We start from the raw sequence: 21,495 nt of genomic DNA, 5'->3' as shown, positions 1-21,495 counted from the left end.
GCCGCGTCTCCTTCCTCTCATTCTCAAATCACATTCACAACAACTCTCTCTCTCTCTCTCTCTCTCTCTCTCATTTCTCTCCATCTTTCTTCTGAAGCTCCTTCTTCTCAGGTTAATTAATCACTCTTCTAATCAATTTTATTTTCTTAATCACATTCATATTCATCACTAATCTCACTTAATTTTCACAGATCGAGCTTCAGAAGAAACAGTTAGATTCATTTTTTTCAGAGTTTCTTTCATATTACATTCATGGCAACAACATCAAACTTGTTACATCTTCGTTGTTATAATGTCAAACCTAACCTCCTTCTTCCACCACTTGCCACGTGGCAGCAACAGCATAGAACAACGAACTTATTCAGTTACGAATTTCCGAAAAAAGCGGCGGTGAAGGTCACGTGCAATGTGTTGGAGAAGCACGTGATTGAAAATGGGAGGAGTGTGGTTGAGGAAGAAGGAGATGAAGGAGGGATAAAGAAGAGTTATACATGTGTGATGAAGTTTGGTGGTTCGTCAGTTGCGTCGGCGGAGAGGATGATGGAAGTTGCTGGATTGGTTATGAGTTTTCCGGAGGAGAGGCCGATTGTTGTTCTTTCTGCTATGGGAAAAACTACTAACAAGCTTTTGCTGGTATATACTTATTTTCTTTACTTTTACACGTAGTAGTACTGATACTTACGATTGAAGACGTGTTCGGTGTCAGATACGTGTCATTGACATTGAAAGTAATCTTCAATGTTAGATACGTGTCATTGGTATTGAAAGTAATCACATCAATCTTTTTAAATTTAGTATTGATGTCTAGTCTATTGAATGTAACTAAATGTATTGTTGACATTGAAAGTCGAAGTTGGTATCAAAAAATGGAATCAAAGAATAGATTTCAAGTTATTTTCAAAGAAAAGATTCATGTTATCAAATTATCTTATACCATTTATATCCTAGTACTGATACTTTTGATTGAAGACATGTTTAGTGCCAGATACATGTCATTGACATTGAAAGTAATCTTCAGTGGTAGATATGTGTCATTCGCGTTGAAAGTAATCACTTCAATCTTTTTAACATTATTATTGATGTCTATGTGATTGAATGTAACTAAATGTATGGTTAACATTGAAAGTCGAAGTTGGTATAAATTAGGCTTAAATGCAGTTTTGGTTCTCCTATTTTGACCGAATCGCAATTTTGGTTGCCTATTTTTAATTGCGCAATTTTGATAGATTCATGATTTTGACCATCTGATTTGATGATGTAGCGATAAATTGTTCACTCTCAACCTCTTGTATCATTTCAATTGATCTTACTTGATCATGGCTCAATTTAACACCTCGCATTTTGAAGACTCTCACCAAATAGCCACTTTGTTTTCATGTTAGATCATCTAATTTATTGTCACGTCATCAAATTGAATGGTCAAAATTTGTGAAATGGGGACTAAAATCGCACAATTAGAATCAGGGAACCAAAATTGTGGTTTGGCCAAAATAGGGGACTAAAACTGCATTTAAGCCATATTATTATGTATGTAGTACTGACACTTCATATTGAAGTCACATCTGGTGTCCGATAGGTGTAAGCTTTGGACACTTGCACAACATTGACACATGTGACTAAATTCAATCACTTCCATTTTTTAAATTATTACATGTGTTATTATGGTGTCATTGTAAGTGCTTTGAAGATTATTATTTTCTTTACAAATAGAAAGTATTTATTGATAACTAATATGATTGCATTACATAAATAATTTAATTAAACGTTTATTTGATAAATATTTATGATACAAGTGTTTAGTTATAATGAAATAGAAATCTGCGTAATGTGTGTTTGGTTTGATGGTAATGAGAGCCAAAAGTGATTCTAGACACATAAAATTGGTTTTTACATGTTTGGGTGGTGTTGATTGGAATTAATTTTGTCTAAATTGGATTCTAACTTAAAGTTAGGATTTCTAGCATTTGACTACAAATGTGATTTTTACACTCAAATTTATTCAAATTCTACTACTCTACTGTGCTATAGCGCCACTATAACTGCTATTTGACAACATTTTATACTAAATAGTGTATTCTAGAACCAGAAATTTATTCAAATTCTGCACTGCTATGGCACTGCTAGTTGATACCGATCCTAAATAAATACTATGTTTTTTAATAATTGTTTTGTTATTGATTCCTTTGTTTTCTGATGTTGAAAAACTGTTCTCAAAGAAATTATGTTTGTTCTGTTATTAGGCTGGAGAAAAAGCTGTGAGTTGCGGTGTTACTAATGTCTCTGGCATTGAAGAGCTTAGCTTTATAAAAGACCTGCATCTCAGGTAAGAGCAGTGAGTTCCTTTTTTTCCTTCCTTTTTTACAATGAATTTCACTTCTTTTTTGTAGAAAAGTTATAATATTTTCTGTTGATGTTATGTTTTTACCTGCATTTCAGAACTGTGGATCAACTTGGAGTGGACATATCTATTATTGAAAGTGAGTTATTTCTTTTGCTCACAAAATAGATTATTTGATTATTAGATTGCATGATTTGTGTATTTGTTTATAGGTTAAAATGTTCTCAAATCATATCACCTGATATGTTATATTGTGTGCAGCAATACTTGTAGCATTATGGCTGCTGAAAACATTTAATTTTTTTTTTTTTTGTTCAAAATACATACTTGCATATTTGTTATCTGTCTCCACTTCTTTAGTTTTGTTGTGAGTCTTGCAATGGATGAGATATGGTCTGAACATGTGTTTATAAGTGGGAGATATCGCTAATCTCACAAACCGGTTTTGAGGGTTAAATTAGACCAACCCAAATTTTAAAATGGTGTTATAGTTTATCTATGATCCGTTGTGCCATCTGTTATCGAGTCACTAGGTTACACTCCAAATGTCTAGTTCTAGATGTGAGGGGTGTGTATTGAGAGTCCTACATTGGATGAGATATGACCTGAAAATGAGTTCATATATGAGAGACATATTGATTTTGTAGTTTGTTTTGTATTTAAAATTATGGTATCAACAATTGAGTCATATCATTTTACCCAGAAATTTGTAAACCGAGGAGTTTGTCTGGTCTATCGGATATGATTGCGTGACATCTAATATGCCAAGCTTGTAACACTGGTCACATTTTTTTTATGACCTACAGTTGCAGCTACATTCTATATGCATTAGTTTCCATGATGGATTTCACCCTTGCATGAGTGTTTTATAAACCACAGCAACAGCTAAATTATATATACCCATTCACAAGAAAAAGCATACACTCATTTTATGATTATAATCGTAACCTTATCAATTTTGGACCTTCTTATTCTCAATATGGTTTCTCTGTAATTTTCATATGTTTCATTTTAGTTGCTAACTTGGTTTATGTGCATTAAAATATGTCCAGAGCATCTGGAAGCACTGGAGCAACTTTTGAATGGGATAGCGATGATGAAAGAGCTAACTAAACGAACTCAAGACTATTTAGTTTCTTTTGGAGAGTGCATGTCCACTAGGATCTTTGCAGCATATCTTAATAAATTGGGTGTCAAGGCCCGCCAAGTACGTGTTCTTGTTGTTTATTTAAACTTAAATGTAATACATGCTGCAAGTAAAAGTGTGTTAGTATTTTTTCCGCTAATCATGTTGTCCAACTCTGACTAAAGTCATCAGGTTTTGATTTGTTGTCCCTGATCATAGTTTGTTGCTAATTTATTTCTGGCAGTACGACGCATTTGAGATTGGTTTTATAACAACTGATGACTTCACAAATGCGGATATTTTAGAAGCAACTTATCCGGCTGTTGCAAAGAGATTGCATGGCGATTGGCTTGCTGATCCTGCAATTGCAATTGTTACTGGCTTCCTTGGAAAGGTAATTATGCTATCATGCTTTCCCAACACTTCTTTTTATTTTACTTCAGCATTTTGTGTAACTATAATGATAATTTTCTGATAAAAAAATGGAACTTGTGTTTTTTCTTAAAGGCACGAAAATCATGTGCAGTAACAACATTGGGTAGAGGTGGCAGTGATTTGACAGCTACGACAATTGGGAAAGCATTAGGGTTACCTGAGATCCAGGTTTGTGCATATCAACACAGTTCTGCATTTCAAAATGGAGACAAAAGGAAAACAATTAATTTCAACCACTTACGCAGGTATGGAAGGATGTTGATGGTGTCCTAACATGTGATCCAAATATATACCCGAAAGCAGAACCTGTCCCCTTTTTGACATTTGACGAGGCTGCTGAGCTAGCTTACTTTGGTGCTCAGGTATCATTACATTCCCTGGTTCACTTATCTAGCTCTTATGACAAAGCGTCCTACAATGTTGATGTCAGAGGATTTTTTAGTCAGCAAAATTTAAATGTTGGAGTTGGTTATCTGCACGGTTGAATGGCCTTTACTTCCCTGTGTCATTTTGGGGATAGTCAATGTAGAAGCAATGTAGTCGGGTATTTCATCTATTGGTGGGACTTAATAGAATGTGTTATTCTTTCAAGTACTTTTTCTGGCGTGGATTTTGTTTTATTTTCAGTTGGGTCTCTTGTGGGAAACTTCTGTCTTTAGATTTGTCGGTGGTGCTCAGGTTATTTTCTTTGTTTCTGTTATAATTTATTGGTCTAATTTTTGGCACCTCTGGTGCTGATTATTAGTGTTTAAACACTTTTATCTTGTAAAAAAACATAGTAGATGGTGAATTATGCACATTGGATAGAAAATCAAATTACTAGAGGCTCTAAAGTAAAGAAATTACGCTTCCAAACTTTACAATCCAAAACTAATCGAAGAATCACATGTCAACTTAGTATTTTATCTTTGATCATAATTATACACTGTTAAAAATGCTAGCTGCACCTCTTTTTTGGTATGCCGTTATTGACAAAAAGACATTATTTTGGGTTACAACGTGAGATCTCCAATTAATATAAGATTTTGTGTTTTTTTAATAATCTTGTGTATCAATATTTCTGTTATTATCTGATTTATAAGTGAGTGAACCCAGTACAAGGGATGTTATCTGTAATTATCAGAATCATAGAGAGTAAATATATTCCCCGATTCACAGGTTCTGCATCCGCAGTCTATGAGACCTGCTAGAGAAGGTGATATTCCAGTACGGGTTAAAAATTCCTACAACCCGAAAGCTCCGGGCACTCTCATCACCAAGGAAAGAGATATGAGCAAGGTTTGTACAATTTTGTTTTGCAAAAAAAGTAACTTATTGTGTTAAGCAAGACTTGGACAGGATTAAAGTTTTCTGTTTACAATCTGCAGGCAGTATTGACAAGCATCGTTTTGAAACGTAATGTGACCATGTTGGATATAGTGAGCACTCGCATGCTTGGTCAGTACGGTTTCCTTGCTAAGGTGAGAGTTGATGCCTGTCAGACCTATCATTGTTGTCGTTGAATGCGTTCCGGTTTTTATACTTTTACATGTATACAACAGGTGTTTTCAATCTTCGAAGATTTAGGTATATCAGTCGATGTTGTTGCTACAAGTGAAGTCAGTGTTTCCTTGACGTTGGATCCATCAAAGCTCTGGAGCAGAGAACTAATACAGCAGGCAAGTGTAAGGCATTTCTAGATCTTTGATCTGTTTGTTGAGGAGTGAAAACCTCCCTGATGAACTTACATAGACAAATGCCTGCTCGATTAGGTGTTACTTGCAATATGGTGTTTTTTGTTTCCCAGCCATGGCATAACTCTAATACGTCTTCCTTTGTTGTTTAGCAGGAACTTGACCATGTTGTTGAAGAACTAGAGAAAATCGCTGTGGTGAATCTCCTACAAAATAGATCCATCATCTCTCTCATTGGAAATGTTCAGCAATCATCATTAATTTTGGAGAAGGTTCTGTATTACGCTCTCTTATTTAAATTTAATTCCTATCCTTACTATTTTTATTGATTTAATTGCTTTTTCATAGCATCATAATTATCCGGGCCTTTTTATCTCTACCTTTTTCTCCATGTGGGGAATGTCATTTGTTTACCCTGGATCCCTTGGGGCACTGTTGATCTTGAAATAAAATCCACAGCTTGAATAATCTGTTTTTCTTGAACATGTTTGTTTATCTTCACATCCAAGATTAAGTTCTTCTGCAATCAATCTACGTTTAATTATTTTTGTTGGTCATGTAAGAAAACAACTGATTAACATTCTATTACAGGCATTTCGTGTTCTTCGAACCCTTGGTGTCACTGTTCAAATGATCTCTCAAGGTGCATCTAAGGTATCCACTTAATAAACTGTATACTCATCATGACTATTGTATATGAAACTCCTTTATTCACTTTTTAACATTTTTCAACACTTTTCATTCTCATGTATTCTTTGTTTTCTATTTTCTCTGTTTTGTTTTCGCCAGGTGAATATCTCATTGGTAGTAAATGATAGTGAGGCAGAGGAATGTGTAAGGGCTCTCCATCACGCTTTCTTTGAAACCGAGTTCTCCGACTTACAGATAAAATACACAAATGGAAATGGTTCCGTTGCTAAATCATCTTAGGAACAATTGTGAGCATCAAATATTTATCCTGGAGATATATATTCTAATCTTAAATATTGTCATTGTCAACCATGCAAATTTTCAACTCCTTCCAACCTTGTGTGATTGAGATGTAGCAATGGCAAAGCACAAGTGTATACAGAAGCTTCAGGAGTTCCCTCCACGTCTGATAAATGAGAATGTATTATAGGGTTCTATTTGGAGATATTAGCATTATTTATGTAGCTTATTCTATTGAGCTGATTAAGTTTATTAATCAGGCTCAACTGGGTAGATTTTTTTGTATGAGTAGGACTCATAATCGGTAGAACTATTAGTACTCCGTAGTTTATAAGACTATTACACATTGCGCACCCGTCACTTGCATTAGACCTATCAGTATTTTGTTGTTCTAATATGTCATTTATAAATTTTAGTGGTAGTCAGAATAAACTATTACTATATCTTAAAAATGTAGTAATATTAAGAAATAAATCATATTGGAAAATTTGTTGTACCTTGTTTTTACATAACTCAATCTCAATTTGTTTATCTTGTAAAAAAAATATCTCAAATTGTTTATTGAAATGCATGCTTAGTTCGTAAGATTTTATTAATACCGTAAAAAAGTGGATTTATTAATAACCTTAAATGAAATGCAAATTTTGTAGATTTGATTTATTAATTTATAATAACTATGTATGATTTTTTTTTTGAGTAAACTATTTATGATACAAGTTGGTTTATTATCAAACATTATGCATGACGATAGTATTAATTGTATTGAATTTTTTGTGTATTGATCAAAGCTCATTCTATATAGGCGATAGACTATAGTATTAATTTACAAAATAACTTTTTTTTTTATTAATTTACAAAATAACTTTTGTTAGCTTTGATCAACAAAATAAATTTTGTTGATCAAAACTCACGAGTATATGTACGAAATTAATTAATATATATTCAATTAATTAAATTAATTGTTAACTTTAGTTTTTGTCAAGTAGTTCGGTGGTTAGAAATTCATCTCTTAAGGTAAAATAATTGTGGAGTCCAGGATTTCAGAGTCCGAACATTGTTGACTTTTATTTTAAATATCTTACATAAAATCTTGTAAAAAAATTTATTACAAAGTTTTTTCAATGCATGAGTAACTTAAACACTTAGAAATGCCAACTCAGTAGGTAAGCTTATCTAAGGTGGACCTTGAAAGATGATCAAAACTTATGGACTGTGAAAGAGGATGGAGACGAGACTCTTTGACATGAGTGGTGTGCAAGTATTTTGAAGTTCAAATAACTAAAGTGACTCTGTTGGGGATGAGAGGTGCAGAATGAATATATATATATATATATATATATATATATATATATATATATATATATATATATATATATATATATATATATATATATATATATCGTATTTTTGGAGCATATATAATGGAGACATTTATTTTTGGATATTTAAATAGATTTTACGTGTATATTGGACGGCCTATGAACAATGAAGGGACCAACAGAGCTATTTCCATTATGTTATGGTCATGTTCGACTCCTAGTTGCTTAAAAAATAGTTGACAAAAAAAAGACTTAATCTTATGATAATGGAATGCTATAGTAACCAAAAAGCAATCCACAACCTAAACATCAAACTCATCTAAAAAGTACTGAAGTATATAATTACATACAAATAAATCTATTTATTAATGGTTAGAGCACACCGATTAAGTCATTAGTTGGAGCTCAAGAAGTGCTTGAGGTTGTTCAGAATGGCTATGAAGATTTTGTAGCAAATCCATTAGATGTGCAAAGAACAATCCATAGATTCAAAAAAGAAAGATTGCAAGGCACCGTTCTATATTCAGCATAATGTGTTGGGTATCGAATAACAATATTATCACGCAACTAAAATAAAGTTGAGACCGTTTAATGTATTATTGTGTATATTCCTCTCTATGCGAGATTGCATTATGAATACATAGTAGACTCGATTTATATAGCAGTGGTTACTATTCTATTTATAGGTTCATGAGAAACTTATTCTCTTCCATACAATTCCTACGGTAAAAACTCTACCACCATTTATTTGGTAAAAAGCTTTTATGGTGTTGACCATTTCCATAACTTAAATGTGACTTTACATCTTCACAATCTCCCACTTAAAGTCACTTTTTTGAACTTTCGATCATGCCGTAGGAGGATCGACACCATGTAAATTTGTCGGCAATGATTGACTTTGTCATAACATCTCGCTAAATTGTCTTTGGTGTGAATTTTCCGCATATCAACACTCCCTTTCTCTACCACTTCTCGAACAAAATGGTATTGAACATCTATGTGTTTTGTTCTCGAATGAAAGATCGGATTCCCCGCAATGTACAATGCACTCGACCGTCACAATACATAACAATTTGTTGTTGACTCGTGCCCGAGTTCTTCTATTAGTCTTTGTATCCAAATAGCTTCCTTGCAAGCTTGCGTAGCTGCCATATATTCAGCTTCTATAGTAGATAGAGCTACGACAGATTGTAATTTTGACAACCAACTCAATCGCTCCTCCCCGCAAGTGTGAACGCATAACCGGTAGTAGATCTTTTTTTATCAAGATCACCCGCAAAATTTGAATCAACATAACCTTTGACAATAAATTCCAATCCTGCGAAACATAATGAAACATCTAAGTTTCCTTTTATATATCTCAGGATTCTCTTAACAAGCATCCCGAGTGCTCTTTACTAGGAACCGCCATAAATTGACTAACCGCTCCCATCGCTTGTGCAATGTCCGGTCTTGTACATATCATGGCATACATAAGGCTTCCCACCGCTGATGCATAGGGTACTCGAGACATTTCCATCCTCTCCGCTTCATTGCTAGGATTCATACTTGAGGATAATTTATAATTGATAGGAAGTGGGGTAGATATTGGCTTACGATCTTGCATGTTGAAACGCCGCAAAACTTTTCGTAAATAATTTCTTTGAGAAAGCCAAATATTCCTATCTTTTCTATCTCGGTGAATTTGCATCCCTAAAATCTTGTTTGTTGGCCCTAAGTCCTTCATATCGAACTTCATAGCCAATAGTACCTTTAATTCTTGGACTTGATCTTTGTTGGTTCCTACCACCAACATGTCACCCACATACAACAATAAAATGATAAAATCATTATTACCAAACCTATTGTAGTATGTACAATGGTCTGAATTAAGTTTGTTGTATCCAAGGCTATCTATGAAAGAATCAAATCTCTTGTACCAACATCTAGGCGCTGTTTTAGACCGTACAGAGATTTAGTCAACTCGCAAACCAAACTTTCCTTTCCTTGTTCTTCAAAACCTTCGGTTGAAGCATATATAATTATTCTTCAAGCTCTCCATGAAGAAAAGCAGCTTTTACATCTAATTGTTCAAGATGTAAATCAAACGCAAGACACATAGCCAAAACTATTCGATAGTTATGAGTCTAACAACTAGGGAGAATAATTCATTGAAATCTATACCTTCTTTCGAGCATACCCTTTAACCACCAGTCTTGCACGATATCGTTCTACTTGATCATTACTATCTCGTATACCCATTTGTTCCCGATGGCTTTCCGACCCTTGGGAAGTTGAACAAGTTCCCAAGTTTTGTTTCTATGCAAGGCTTCCATCTCTTCTTGCATTGCCGCCATCCACAGAGAAACATCCGAGCTTCTTTCGGCCTCCCGAAAGGTTGATGGCTCCCCTTCTTCGTTAAAAGACAATATTCATCATGAGTTGTCATCACATAGTTTGAATGCCAGCCGGCGTTATAATCGACGTGATGATCGTTGAACGTTTGTATTGTTGGACTCATCCGGTGCTTGTTCATCTGGTTCTTCTTCGAAGAATCATCTTCTTTAGACTTCATTTCTATCTCGACCGCAAAGAATTTCTTTGGCGGTGATATCATGTTTACGCTCACTTTGCAATTCATTTTCTCGCAAAGACTACATCTCTGCTAACAACAAGCTTGTGAGCAAGTGGGATCCCACAAGCAATACCCCTTCACGTTGTCGGCATAACCCAAGAATATACATTTTCTAGACTTTGGATGTAACTTTGTTCTTTCTTGGGAGTCATTGCGTACACGGTACATCCGAACACATGTAAGGAAGAATAATCAGAGGTGGCTTTACTGTTCCAAATCTCCATTGGTGTTTTCAAACCACTTGCAGTTGATGGAGATCGATTGATCACTTAACGAGGCAATTTTCACATCTTCTCGTCCGTAAAGACTTAGCCACTCCTACTTGTTCTCAACATGGCTCTTGTTATATCTAGGAGAGTTCTATTCATTCGCTCGCTACACCATTCCGTTGAGGCGTATGTGGAACCGTGAATTGTCTTGTAATACCCTCATATTTGCGTAATGTTAGAAAGTCACCGTCTACATATTCTCCTCCATTGTATGTTCTTAAGCACTTTATTCTTTTACCTTTCAAGTTCCACTTGTGCTTTAAATTCCTTGAATATTGTAAACACATTTGACTTCTTCTTGATTAGGAACACCCATAATCTCCTAGAGTGGTCATCAATAAATGACACAAAATATTTTGCACCTCCCATGGATATTTGTGGTGACTCCCACACGTCAGAATGTATCAAGTTAAGTATGTATTTGCTTCTAGTAGTTACACCGGAAAACTTCAATCTATGTTGCTTGCTTGTCACACGGTGCTCACGAAAGACAAATTCACCGTCTTGAGCCCGGGCGAGAAGATTTTGTTCCGCAAGAGCTTTCAAACCACATTCCGACATACGGCCTAGTTTGTGATGCCACATCATTGTCGTTTCTTCTTGGCTCGCTACAGCAGTCAATGCACTAGCATCTTGCAATGTATCCCCCATAAGCATGTATAGATTATTTGTGAGCTTTTCTGCTTTCATCACCACAAGGTTTCCCTTTACTACTTTTAAGTTTCCACCTTCAATGTGGATCTTGCACCCGAGGTCATCCAATTGCCCAATAGATAATAAATTCTTCTTCAAGTCCTTTACGTGACGTACCCCTTGTATTTTGCGAATAGTGCCATCATGTGTCTTTGTTTTGATAGTACCAATCCCAACAACTTCTAAGGTGTGATCATTGCCTATGAATACAGGATCCTTCGAGATAGGTTCATAGGTACAGAACCAATCCTTGCGTCAAGTCATATGCCATGTGGCGCCTAAGTCCACTATCCAACCATCATTGAGCGCATTTCCACCTTTAGAATTAATTGCTGCCGCTATACAAGATTTCTCCATCATCCGAGGTACTTGCAACACAACCTTGAGAGGTTGGCGCTTCGATGTCTTCTCTCCATTCCTTTTGTTGTTCCAACACTCCCTCTTATAATGCCCTCTCATACCACAACCGTAGCATTTGAAATTCTTCCTTCTCCGAGATTTTGATCTACCACGATCTTGACTCCCATAAGATCCTCGCTCCGTTGATCCGCCTCCCGCCATCACTAAAGCCTCTGCTTGCTTTTCTAACCTTTCTTCCTTATTCTTGCGTCTAGATTCTTCTTCAATAATTGCACCAGCAACATCATCAAATGAAGAGAGTCGGCAATATTGTTATTTGTAATATTGATGATGAGTTTATCATATGAATCGAGTAAACTCGAAGTAGAAGTTACGCACGTTCATTTTCGGCTATTGTGAAATCCGAGGCCGTGAGCCGAGCAAATAGTGTATTCATGGTATTTATGTGATTTGTTATTGATATGGATTCATTCATTCGGAGAGTGTAGAGCCTCCTTTTTAAGAAAATTCTTATGTGAAGTGACTTGACCTCGTATAATTTAATAAGAGCATCCTGCATCTCCTTTGCGTACTTTTTCTCTCGCAATACTTGACAATACCAAATTTGCCATTGCTAAGTGCAAATTGGCAACAACGTTGTCATCCATCTCTTTCCATTTTTGATCAGCTGATATTTGCAGGTCTACCATTAATTGCATCTAGGCAATTGTCTTTTCTTAGAACCGCCCTTATCTTTAATTTCCACAGTGAGAAATTACTCCCATTAAACTTCTCAATCTTAAATTTTGTTGCCATGATTTTGAACCGATTACACTATTTCACCGTGAATAGTATAATATACGTAAGCAATATTGTATGTATTATCGTATACTTGAACAAATCTAGTACACGTTAACAATCATTACAAAAGTATACAACCACACGTGAGAATAGTAACCGTGAACAATAATCGCAGCGGATTAGTGATAACGAACCAAGTGCTTTGATACCACCGTTGGGTATCGGAATAACAATATTATCACGCAACTAAAATAAAGTTGAGACCGTTTAATGTATTATTGTCTATATTTCTCTCTATGCAGATTGCATTATGAATACATAGTAGACTCGATTTATATAGCGATGGTTACTATTCTATTTATAGGTTCAAGAGAAACTTATTCTCTTCCTACGGTAAAAACTCTACCACCATTTATTTAGTAAAAAGCTTTTATGGTGTTGACCATTTCCATAACTTAAATGTGACTTTACATCTTCACATAATGTAGATACTCATCACTTTGAAAGGAGACCTGAGATTTATTGGAGAAATATCATGATGGTGGTGAAAAAGTGAAGTAAGTGAAGCTTTAATCTCTGTGAAGAAAGTATATGAGTCGATGTTGATGGAAGAAGATCGTAGAATCAATGATTACTTCTCAAAGTTGATCAACAAGTTGTTGAGAAGGTAATGAGATCTCTGATCTCTAAATTTTTCATGGTATTTGGTCATACAAGAATCTAAGGATGTTAAAGCAATGAAAATTTAAGAACTTTAATTATCTTTGCAAGCACATGAATTGCTTGTGAGTTGAAAGAGGAACAAAAAGGTATGTGCAACAAGCTTTGCACGTACAAGTCACCAAGAAAGATGAATATGATAAGAAATCAAAGGATAAAAGGTAAAGGAAATTTCAAAAATGGGAAATGGTCTAATAATGGAAAGACCAAGATTGATGACAAGGTTGAATCCTCTAAGAGAGGGGGACGTTCTAGCAAAAACCAAATTAAGAGAATTTTTTTTTATAAAAAAGGTATAGTACTATATTTGTGAGAAATTTGAACATTATGTTGATGAATGCTGGCACAAGAAAGATGCTAAGAAAATCAAACATTACTCGTGATCATTCCAATCTAAAGTAGTTTTGCTAATGGCTACCTCATGCGAAGGAGATCTTATACGTGAAGAGTGATGTCTTGATTCTCGATGTTAAAATCAAATGACAGGACATAACAAATGGCTCACAAACTTTGATTCGAATAAGAAGACAATTGTCGAACTTGCAGAAACCTTGCAAAATAATGCAGTTGAAGGCATAAGAGATATTGTTATCAAAAGGTAACATGCCAAGAAAGCACTCATAGAGCGAGTACGTATTATATGTGTCAGGTGCAATTTCATGAGCATTGGCCAGTTTATGGAGAAAGGATTCTAAATCACCATGAATGGTAACTCACTGCAACTTTTTGATCAACATAAGAAGCTTGTGCTAAAATCTACATTGTCAAAGAATAGAACTTTCAACTGCAGTCTTCAAACTGCAAACGAGGTGTGTTTGGCCAGTAATGAAGGGAACACTTGAAATCTTATATTGTCCCACTAAGTTTCAACTTGCAGATGGCTTTACTAAGGCAATAGAAATTGATAGATTTTAGTTTTTATGGAACAAGTTAGGGATGATATGCTTGTAGAATTATGGATTAAAGGGGGTGTGCTGACTTGTTAATCCATAATGAGAAGCAAATTTACAGTTGGTAAAGTTTAGTCAGTCTCCCAGCTAAATTCGTTCATGCCAATATCGCACCTACCGGATGGACTCACCGCATTTTAAATGTGAAAAATGGAGAATTCGTAGTTCAAATTCCGATCCCTGTATATTATTGTTCTTACAACTACCATTTGAGATGTGCTTACAAGACAATAACGTGGAACTTCTAACGTAATTTTATCAATAATTTTTTTTTTTTTATAACTTTATATCATTTCTGATGGTTTTTTTAAGGGATCATTTCTGATAGATCTTGATATATAAAAATTGATAATTTTTTCGTAGTGTATACACTTATTATTTGAAAAATCATTTAATTAAACATCTTATTCTAACTATCTACAAAATGATTTTTTTTATCATTACATATATTTCAAATGCATAATAATAGGATTAAAAAGTTTACAATAAATATTGATCTATTTTTAATTTATTTTTTGGACAAACCTGATTTTAATTTAATTTTGATATATAATAGTATATTTTTTCTTTTTATATTGGTCACATCACACATAATATACACACTTGGAAGGAAAAATATAATGACTCTAATTCTAACTCGAAATTTCACATAAAACGTTCTTACAACTAAATTACTAGAATGAACAACGAGGACAATATATACTAATATATGCAAGCTAACAAGTGTTCTGTGAAAATTGTTTGTAATAAAGAATGATAACTTTTGCAGAAACCCCTATAAAAAACTTATACATAAAAAATTGTATATTAATATTGACTTTTTTTTTAGCAGAATTAATATTTGACTTATTTATAGATAAGATTTTTTTCTTTAACTTCATTAAACAATATTTTTAGGATACTTATTTGCATCTTAAAATTGATAATAATTATAACTTAGAACTACATGATATGAATGATATTTATAAGAAATGTTACTCATAAAGATTCCATTTGAAATGGCTTGTTCCACACTTTAAAACTTGAGGAACAGATGCATGAAACTGGAAGGGACAGAAAGAATAATAGCCGCAAAGGTTGACGCATCACGCATGTGCTGATGATGCAGCCGAAAGCATATAATAATAATAAATCTCCTATTAATTAACAAGTGCATCATTTTGTCCAAAAAAAATTAGTGCATGATAAAAAGAAATTTTTTCTTCAAATTACAAGTTAAACATATGGAGAAATGATATTTGTACGATCAGTTTGGTACAATTTTTATATAACTTTCTCGTCTCATACTCACATTATGTTTTTATTCTCTCTCTTCATTTTTCTCTCTCTATTATTTTTGACCAATGAGAAGAGAGAACAACAAAGTTATCTCAAAGGTTGTACTAAAATGGTTGTCAAAATATCACTACTCAAACATATGTTAATATAATAAAGTCATTGTTAACATATGATGTAGGAGGTTTTTTATATTATTATTTCAACCCAATTTTACTAATTTCTGTTTTATTTTTTGTTTTGAATTTTCGGTCCACTAGGGTTTCCTTATTGTTTAAATACTTTAGTTGTAGTTAGATAGACAATTTTATTCATTCAATAATATTTTGGAGAGTTTTATCAATTTCTAATAGATTCCGAAACCCTAATTTTACAAGTTTATCGCTTACAAACTTGTTTCTTTTCAATTCAAATTTTGCGCTTCTTAGCCTTCACTTTCGATCTGCATCAACATGTACAAATGAGACATGTGATATACAAGTAATTTTAACATTTAGATCTATTTAATTATCATTTCTAATTAATTGATTTATCTCACATACTTCCTCCGTTCCGGAATATCCGACCCATTTTCTAAAAAAAGTGTCCCAAAATAACTAAGTCATTTCAATTTTCAATACAACTTTCATCATTCTCAATACAATATAACTCTAATTAATACTACTTTCATCATTCCCAATACAATATATTCTACTTTCCCTTTTATTTATACATTTTTCTTAATCTATGTGAAAAATCAAATTGGCTCGTATATATCGGGACGGGGACAGAGGGAGTAGTAGGCTATCATGCTTTTACTCTTTGGAATACAAATAGGCTATCATGCTATATCTATTCATGATGACATAGTCGTCAAGTCACATGTGTACTCTCCCAACAGCATCATAACCACGCTCACTCACAAAGTGACAAGCTAGGTTCAATGTTCAAACATTTTTCAGTTCTCTATTCATCTTCAGTCTTCCTAAACCCTAAACCCTTAATAAGAAAAACATAGGAGTTTAAATAAAAATTTTAGTTTGGTCAAATTAGCCATGTTAAGAATAAAATTATGGTCATTCTAGCTAGTTCTTATTATTTGACCAATATTTGTGATTTAATGTTAGGAAATCTTAAATTAATTTAATATATTATATTCATAGACTCAAGAGTTTTCCCTCTATATTTTTTATTGAGCACCAATTTATATATTTAAATTTTCACAAATAGGAGTAATATAGATTAAAAATAATTTTTTTAAATGAAAAAAAAAACAATATCATACTTTTAGGGTGCTGTCTAATGTGAGGGCTCAACATGTATATTATTTATTTTTGGCCTTAGTATTTTGTACCATAGTGTTATGGTTTTTGTTGTCAGTTTTTGTTGTCAGTGTTATGGTGCTTTGAATCTTTTACACTATATACTCCCTCCGTCCCATATTACTTGACCTATTTAGAATATTTGCACTATTTATGTAACATGCTTTGACTCTATTTTTCTACTAATATGTAAAAACAAAATATAACATATAAGATGTTGTTAGATTCGTCTCGATTAATATTTTCAAAATATCAAATTTTCGTAATTTTTTCTACTAGATTATTAAAGAAATTTAAGTTTAAAATTGTGCATTGGCATACGTGACAAAGTCAACTAGGTCAAGTAATATGGGAGGGAGTATTTCTTTCTTTGGCCTTTTCAAAAAATATATATATAAAACAAATGTTCTATTTGAAATGGCAATTAGGCAACCTAATCCTTTGACTTGTTATTTCACTAGAATTTAAAGTACATGAAAAGAGGGAGGAAAATGTGACCAAGAAATTTGGCATACTTCTTTTTGACCAAAAATTTTGGCATATTTATTCCAACAAAAATCAAAAACGAAAAGTAACACATGACTATATACCCATGCCCTCTCCCATATAAGAGAAACAATAGCAGTCACAAATTTTGACTACTTGTTAAAGATCATATGACTTGTATTTAAGTTTTGAATTCTCTTTAAAAAAACTCGGCTTGTTATAATATGAACCGTCCAATCTCTTGATAGATCGAGATCCATGGACTATAGTATTTGACGATCTTAAAGAATTCGGGTCACGGAGAAGCTATGACCCTCTCATGTTCCTATCAAAAGGAGGACAATCTCCAACCCTAGGCACAACAACATCCTTAGAAGTAGAAGACGGCGACATTGTTGATGGTGTTGAGAAAAATGGCGGCAAATTATAATAACGAAATCGCTCATTAATATTTTTAATATTATTCTGATGATGATATTGTTGATGATTATTATTATTGTAAAGACTTGAGGCGGCACGTCGAAGATCTTCATCATCCTTACTACAAAGCACTTGTGCATATTGCATTAGGTTTGGGAACACTTCTTCTGATGATGACGACGAAGGAAAAAGAGGCTTCGGTGGAGCAAGCTGCGAAGAAGAAGAGGAAGAAGATGAAGCATTATTCTTATTACGCGGCGGTGTTGGATCCAAAGGCAAATTAGAAATGAGTTGAGGGAAATTAAGCTTTGCTTTGTTTCCTTTGAATCTCAATGCAGCTTCATCATAAGCAGTAGCTGCAGCTTCAGCTGTTTCAAAGGTGCCAAGCCACACTCTTGCTCCTTTTTTAGGATCTCTTATTTCAGCTGCCCATTTCCCCCAAGGTCTTTGCCTTACACCTCTATAATGTTTTTTCTTTTCATTACCTAATTCAAATCATTTTAAATAATTGGTTAGACATATAACTTTTTTATTTTGTTGATGCTCCAATTTTTAGGAGAAGTAGCCCCTAAAATTTGAAGTTTGTCCGAAAGATAAATAAAATTTAAAAAGATATGTATGAACTAATAATGGATAGAAATTATGCCATTAGAATTAGGATTGACATATTATAATAACAACAACAACAATAATAATAAATCTTTCAAAAAACAAAATAATAATAATAATAATAATAATAATAATAATAATAATAATAATAATAATAATAATAATAATTTTTTGAAGAAATAATAATAATGTATATACAACAAATTTGAGCTTTTTATAATGGAGAAAAAATAGAGACTTTTTTTGGAGTTCCCAGCAGTTTGATTTGTGACACCAAAGGAGTAATATGTAGATAGATGAAATATCTTTCTCAAAAATAATAATAGAGTGAGAGATAAAATATCAGGATTAGTTGGACTTAGGTTATTGGTGAAAATATCTTTATCATGTGAAGAAACACTATGACCAAACCTTGATCAAGACAGCTCCTAGTTATGTAAATAGACCATATTATAATACATTCTTAAAAAAATGAATAAATATAAAATTATAAGATCTTGATCATTTCAAGATAATAGAGAAAGGACACTACATAACAATATCTTCCAAATCAATGAAGAAATTGAAGAGAATGAATAAACTTTGTAATACTTTACCTTGATTTGTAGGTTGAGATGGTTCTTGTTTCTCCATAAACAAAGGTGATGGTGAAGCTTCTTTCCTTTAATTCTTCTACTCTTATATATGTTGATATTTATACTATAGCTATGTTGATGAGCTTTGAAAACTTGATAAAAGCAGATCTAAGATTTCTCAAAAGAGAAGATCGGTGATCTGAAGATGAATGAATGAAAATAAAACACCAAGATCAAAAGAGAGGATTCTGTTTTGCTTCTTTTAAATATAAGAAAGAGAATGACAAAAATTATAAAAGAAGATAATAATGAAATTAAGAAAAGAACAAGATAAACATTAATATGGACTTTAACTATCTTAAGAAGATTTTGGTCAAAAAAACTATTGTACCAAGATGTCTTTGTATTAAAGTATAGACAACTCTTTTTGTTTTACACAACTCTACCTTTGAATTTACTAAGAGACAAACAAATGAAATTATTGATGTGTATAAAGCTTCTCTTTTTCTTTTTTATTTAAAATATATATATTCTCTCTTTTTATTTTTTATTATAATTAATTTTGATTCTTAAGAGAAAGAGTCATGATAATAAAAACTTGATCTAAGTAAAGTTTGGTCAAAGATTATTCAATTTAAGATTCAAATTCAGTTTCTTTCAAATAATTTGTTTTGAACCAAAATTTATTAATTATTTGAGTCCAACAATATTGCAAATAATACACTTTAACTTTGCTAATGCAAAAAAATAAAAATAACATTGACTTCTAAAGTTGTTATTGTTTGCTATATAGACTAGAGTCTTGCTAACCGGTGCCCCCGGGACATTGGTTAAAAAATTAAAAGTAGAAAGAAAAGACAGATTTGTATTGAAAATTTCATTTTTTTAACTTTCAAAAAGTATAATGCACAATTTTCGAGGAAAGATTTCCTTTTATAATTCTTTTAACACAAGTGTCCCAGGACATTTGTTAACATTTTCCTATAGACTATAGGTTAAATCAGGTTTGTCCTTTAGGGTGCGTTTGATTTAAAAAAAAATGAAAGACATGACATGATAACTCTAGTTGTACGTTGTTTGATTTGTAAAATTGTTTACGGGACGGGACAAACGGGAGGCAAGTGACATGACAAAAACATAGATTTTTGTCCCCCACTAAACTACGATATAACTTTTTGTCTCTCATACAAGTTATCTAATAAAATACAAAAATAGTTTTTTGTCCACCAAAAATCGTATAAGACAAAAAATTATTCAATATCATAGAAGTTTGTCATGTGTTGTTCGTCTTGTGTTGTTCTAGCTTGTGCCGTTAAGTCCGATACATACCGTTTAGCAAATCAAACGCACCCTTAGAATTTTATGAGAATTAGATTGTTTTTAATTATAAATATGAATGGTATAGTTATTAACTTTGTCGATGATTAATCTATGTAGAAACAATGATATAGTTATTAACTTTGTCGATGATTAATCTATGTAGAAAAGTTTCTTTTGACAAGTCTTTAGTAGAAAAGTTGTTCACAATCTTTTTGTAGATTTTTTTAAGGGACTTTTTTTGTATAATTTATTCTCTCTTTGTGTATTAATAAAAATGATATTTACTCATTTAAGTTGATAAAATATATAAATAAATAACACAAATTCAACGTCGTTAAAATTAAAAAAGATGAATCTCGCAAACAAACTCGTTACAACCCTAAACTCCTCTCTCAATCTTCCCTACTCTTTTCTTCCTTGTCCTCAAAAGATGAGACTTTTAACTATTTTTTGACCTATAATTATCCCTTTACCACATTTTTAAATTTTCCCACAAGGTTTAAACTCGATAGTAATTTATATAATTTAATATTTTGAATTCAGTTTCACTTGGAATAATTATTGTTATTGTTAAAAATTAAGATAAAATTGTTTAATGTCAAAGTTATATTATTTTAAGCAGATGAAATGTGGCATATTTTAACGAGGGACAATTGAGTTAGGGAAAAGTAGGTTTGGTATGTATGGATCTTATTACATGTGTCAGCTTATGTCTTGTGAATGACTTTCTTGGTATTCTCCCTTGTGTTAGGATTATAATATTGTGTATGGTAATTTAATTGTTTGGATCGCATAAAGAATATGTGTGGGTATAATACACTGAATGTGCATTCATTTTTGTTTTCTGGAGAGTTCCATTTTTGGACAAAACAGTGTTTGTTTCATCCTTTTAGTTTGATTTTTTTTTTTGACAGAATTGATTGTCTGTTTATGTAGTTATGCTACTTTTAATTTAGCATTAAGCTAAGTATATAATAAATTTGACTTTGTTTAATATATACAAGTAAATTGATCTTTCACCATGGACAAATTGATTTTCCTTTATTAAATTAACAAGTCTCTTTATATTCATTTAATTTAATGGTGGACTTTATTGATTCAATGGTGAAAATAGCATTGCTTGGTGGTGTAAGACTTGCTGTGATATGCATCATAGGCTTGACCAATAAATATAGGATAAGTTTGATATGCAATTATTTACAAAGGTTTAATTGAACAATTTTTTACATGAGAAAATACATAAACAATTTTTTAGCATGTGATCCACAACCTCATGTCAATGGTTTTTATGAGTTGATCCAC

General features: G+C 32.7%; 2 protein-coding genes across 4 annotated transcripts; one reads left to right on the top strand and one right to left on the bottom strand.

Annotated features, from left to right (window-relative positions):
• Positions 1-6,803, top strand: LOC146914069 (aspartokinase 2, chloroplastic-like). Of its 3 annotated transcripts, none has more exons than XM_085717004.1 (14): positions 1-111; positions 192-633; positions 2,241-2,323; positions 2,437-2,477; positions 3,391-3,545; positions 3,709-3,858; positions 3,972-4,067; positions 4,145-4,261; positions 5,058-5,177; positions 5,267-5,359; positions 5,441-5,557; positions 5,728-5,844; positions 6,164-6,226; positions 6,362-6,803. In XM_085717004.1, the coding sequence occupies exons 2-14, from the start codon at positions 253-255 to the stop codon at positions 6,500-6,502; spliced, it is 1,674 nt and encodes a 557-aa protein (XP_085573130.1). In that variant the 5' UTR covers positions 1-111; positions 192-252; the 3' UTR covers positions 6,503-6,803. The 3 variants fall into 3 exon arrangements, with proteins under 3 accessions (XP_085573130.1, XP_085573129.1, XP_085573128.1); XM_085717003.1 differs by having other exon boundaries at positions 5,441-5,563; XM_085717002.1 differs by having other exon boundaries at positions 5,441-5,563; positions 5,725-5,844.
• Positions 6,804-17,207: 10,404 nt separating this feature from the next.
• LOC146914068 (uncharacterized) lies at positions 17,208-19,329 on the bottom strand. Its single transcript, XM_085717000.1, has 2 exons — positions 18,895-19,329; positions 17,208-18,174 (listed from the first exon to the last, which is right to left on the bottom strand). The coding sequence occupies exons 1-2, from the start codon at positions 18,929-18,931 to the stop codon at positions 17,576-17,578; spliced, it is 636 nt and encodes a 211-aa protein (XP_085573126.1). The 5' UTR covers positions 18,932-19,329; the 3' UTR covers positions 17,208-17,575.
• Positions 19,330-21,495: the final 2,166 nt, after the last annotated feature.

Source organism: Medicago sativa, chromosome 6 (assembly GCF_051527215.1).
Source record: "Medicago sativa cultivar Bolivia chromosome 6, Bolivia_mono, whole genome shotgun sequence".
NCBI classification, from domain to species: domain Eukaryota; kingdom Viridiplantae; phylum Streptophyta; class Magnoliopsida; order Fabales; family Fabaceae; genus Medicago; species Medicago sativa.
The sequence above is the reverse complement of the archived record's forward strand: the minus strand, read 5'-3'. Positions and strand labels throughout refer to the sequence as shown.

Bases quoted from the DNA above. Each gene is read 5' to 3' on its own strand.
- LOC146914068 (XM_085717000.1), bottom strand. From the start codon at position 18,931: ATGGAGAAACAAGAACCATCTCAACCTACAAATCAAG. The intron at 18,175-18,894 runs GTAAAGTATTAC...GATTTGAATTAG, and splicing joins ATCTCAACCTACAAATCAAG to GTAATGAAAAGAAAAAACAT.
- LOC146914069 (XM_085717002.1), top strand. From the start codon at position 253: ATGGCAACAACATCAAACTTGTTACATCTTCGTTGTTATAATGTCAAA. The intron at 5,360-5,440 runs GTGAGAGTTGAT...TGTATACAACAG, and splicing joins AGTACGGTTTCCTTGCTAAG to GTGTTTTCAATCTTCGAAGA. The intron at 5,564-5,724 runs GTAAGGCATTTC...TTTGTTGTTTAG, and splicing joins AACTAATACAGCAGGCAAGT to CAGGAACTTGACCATGTTGT.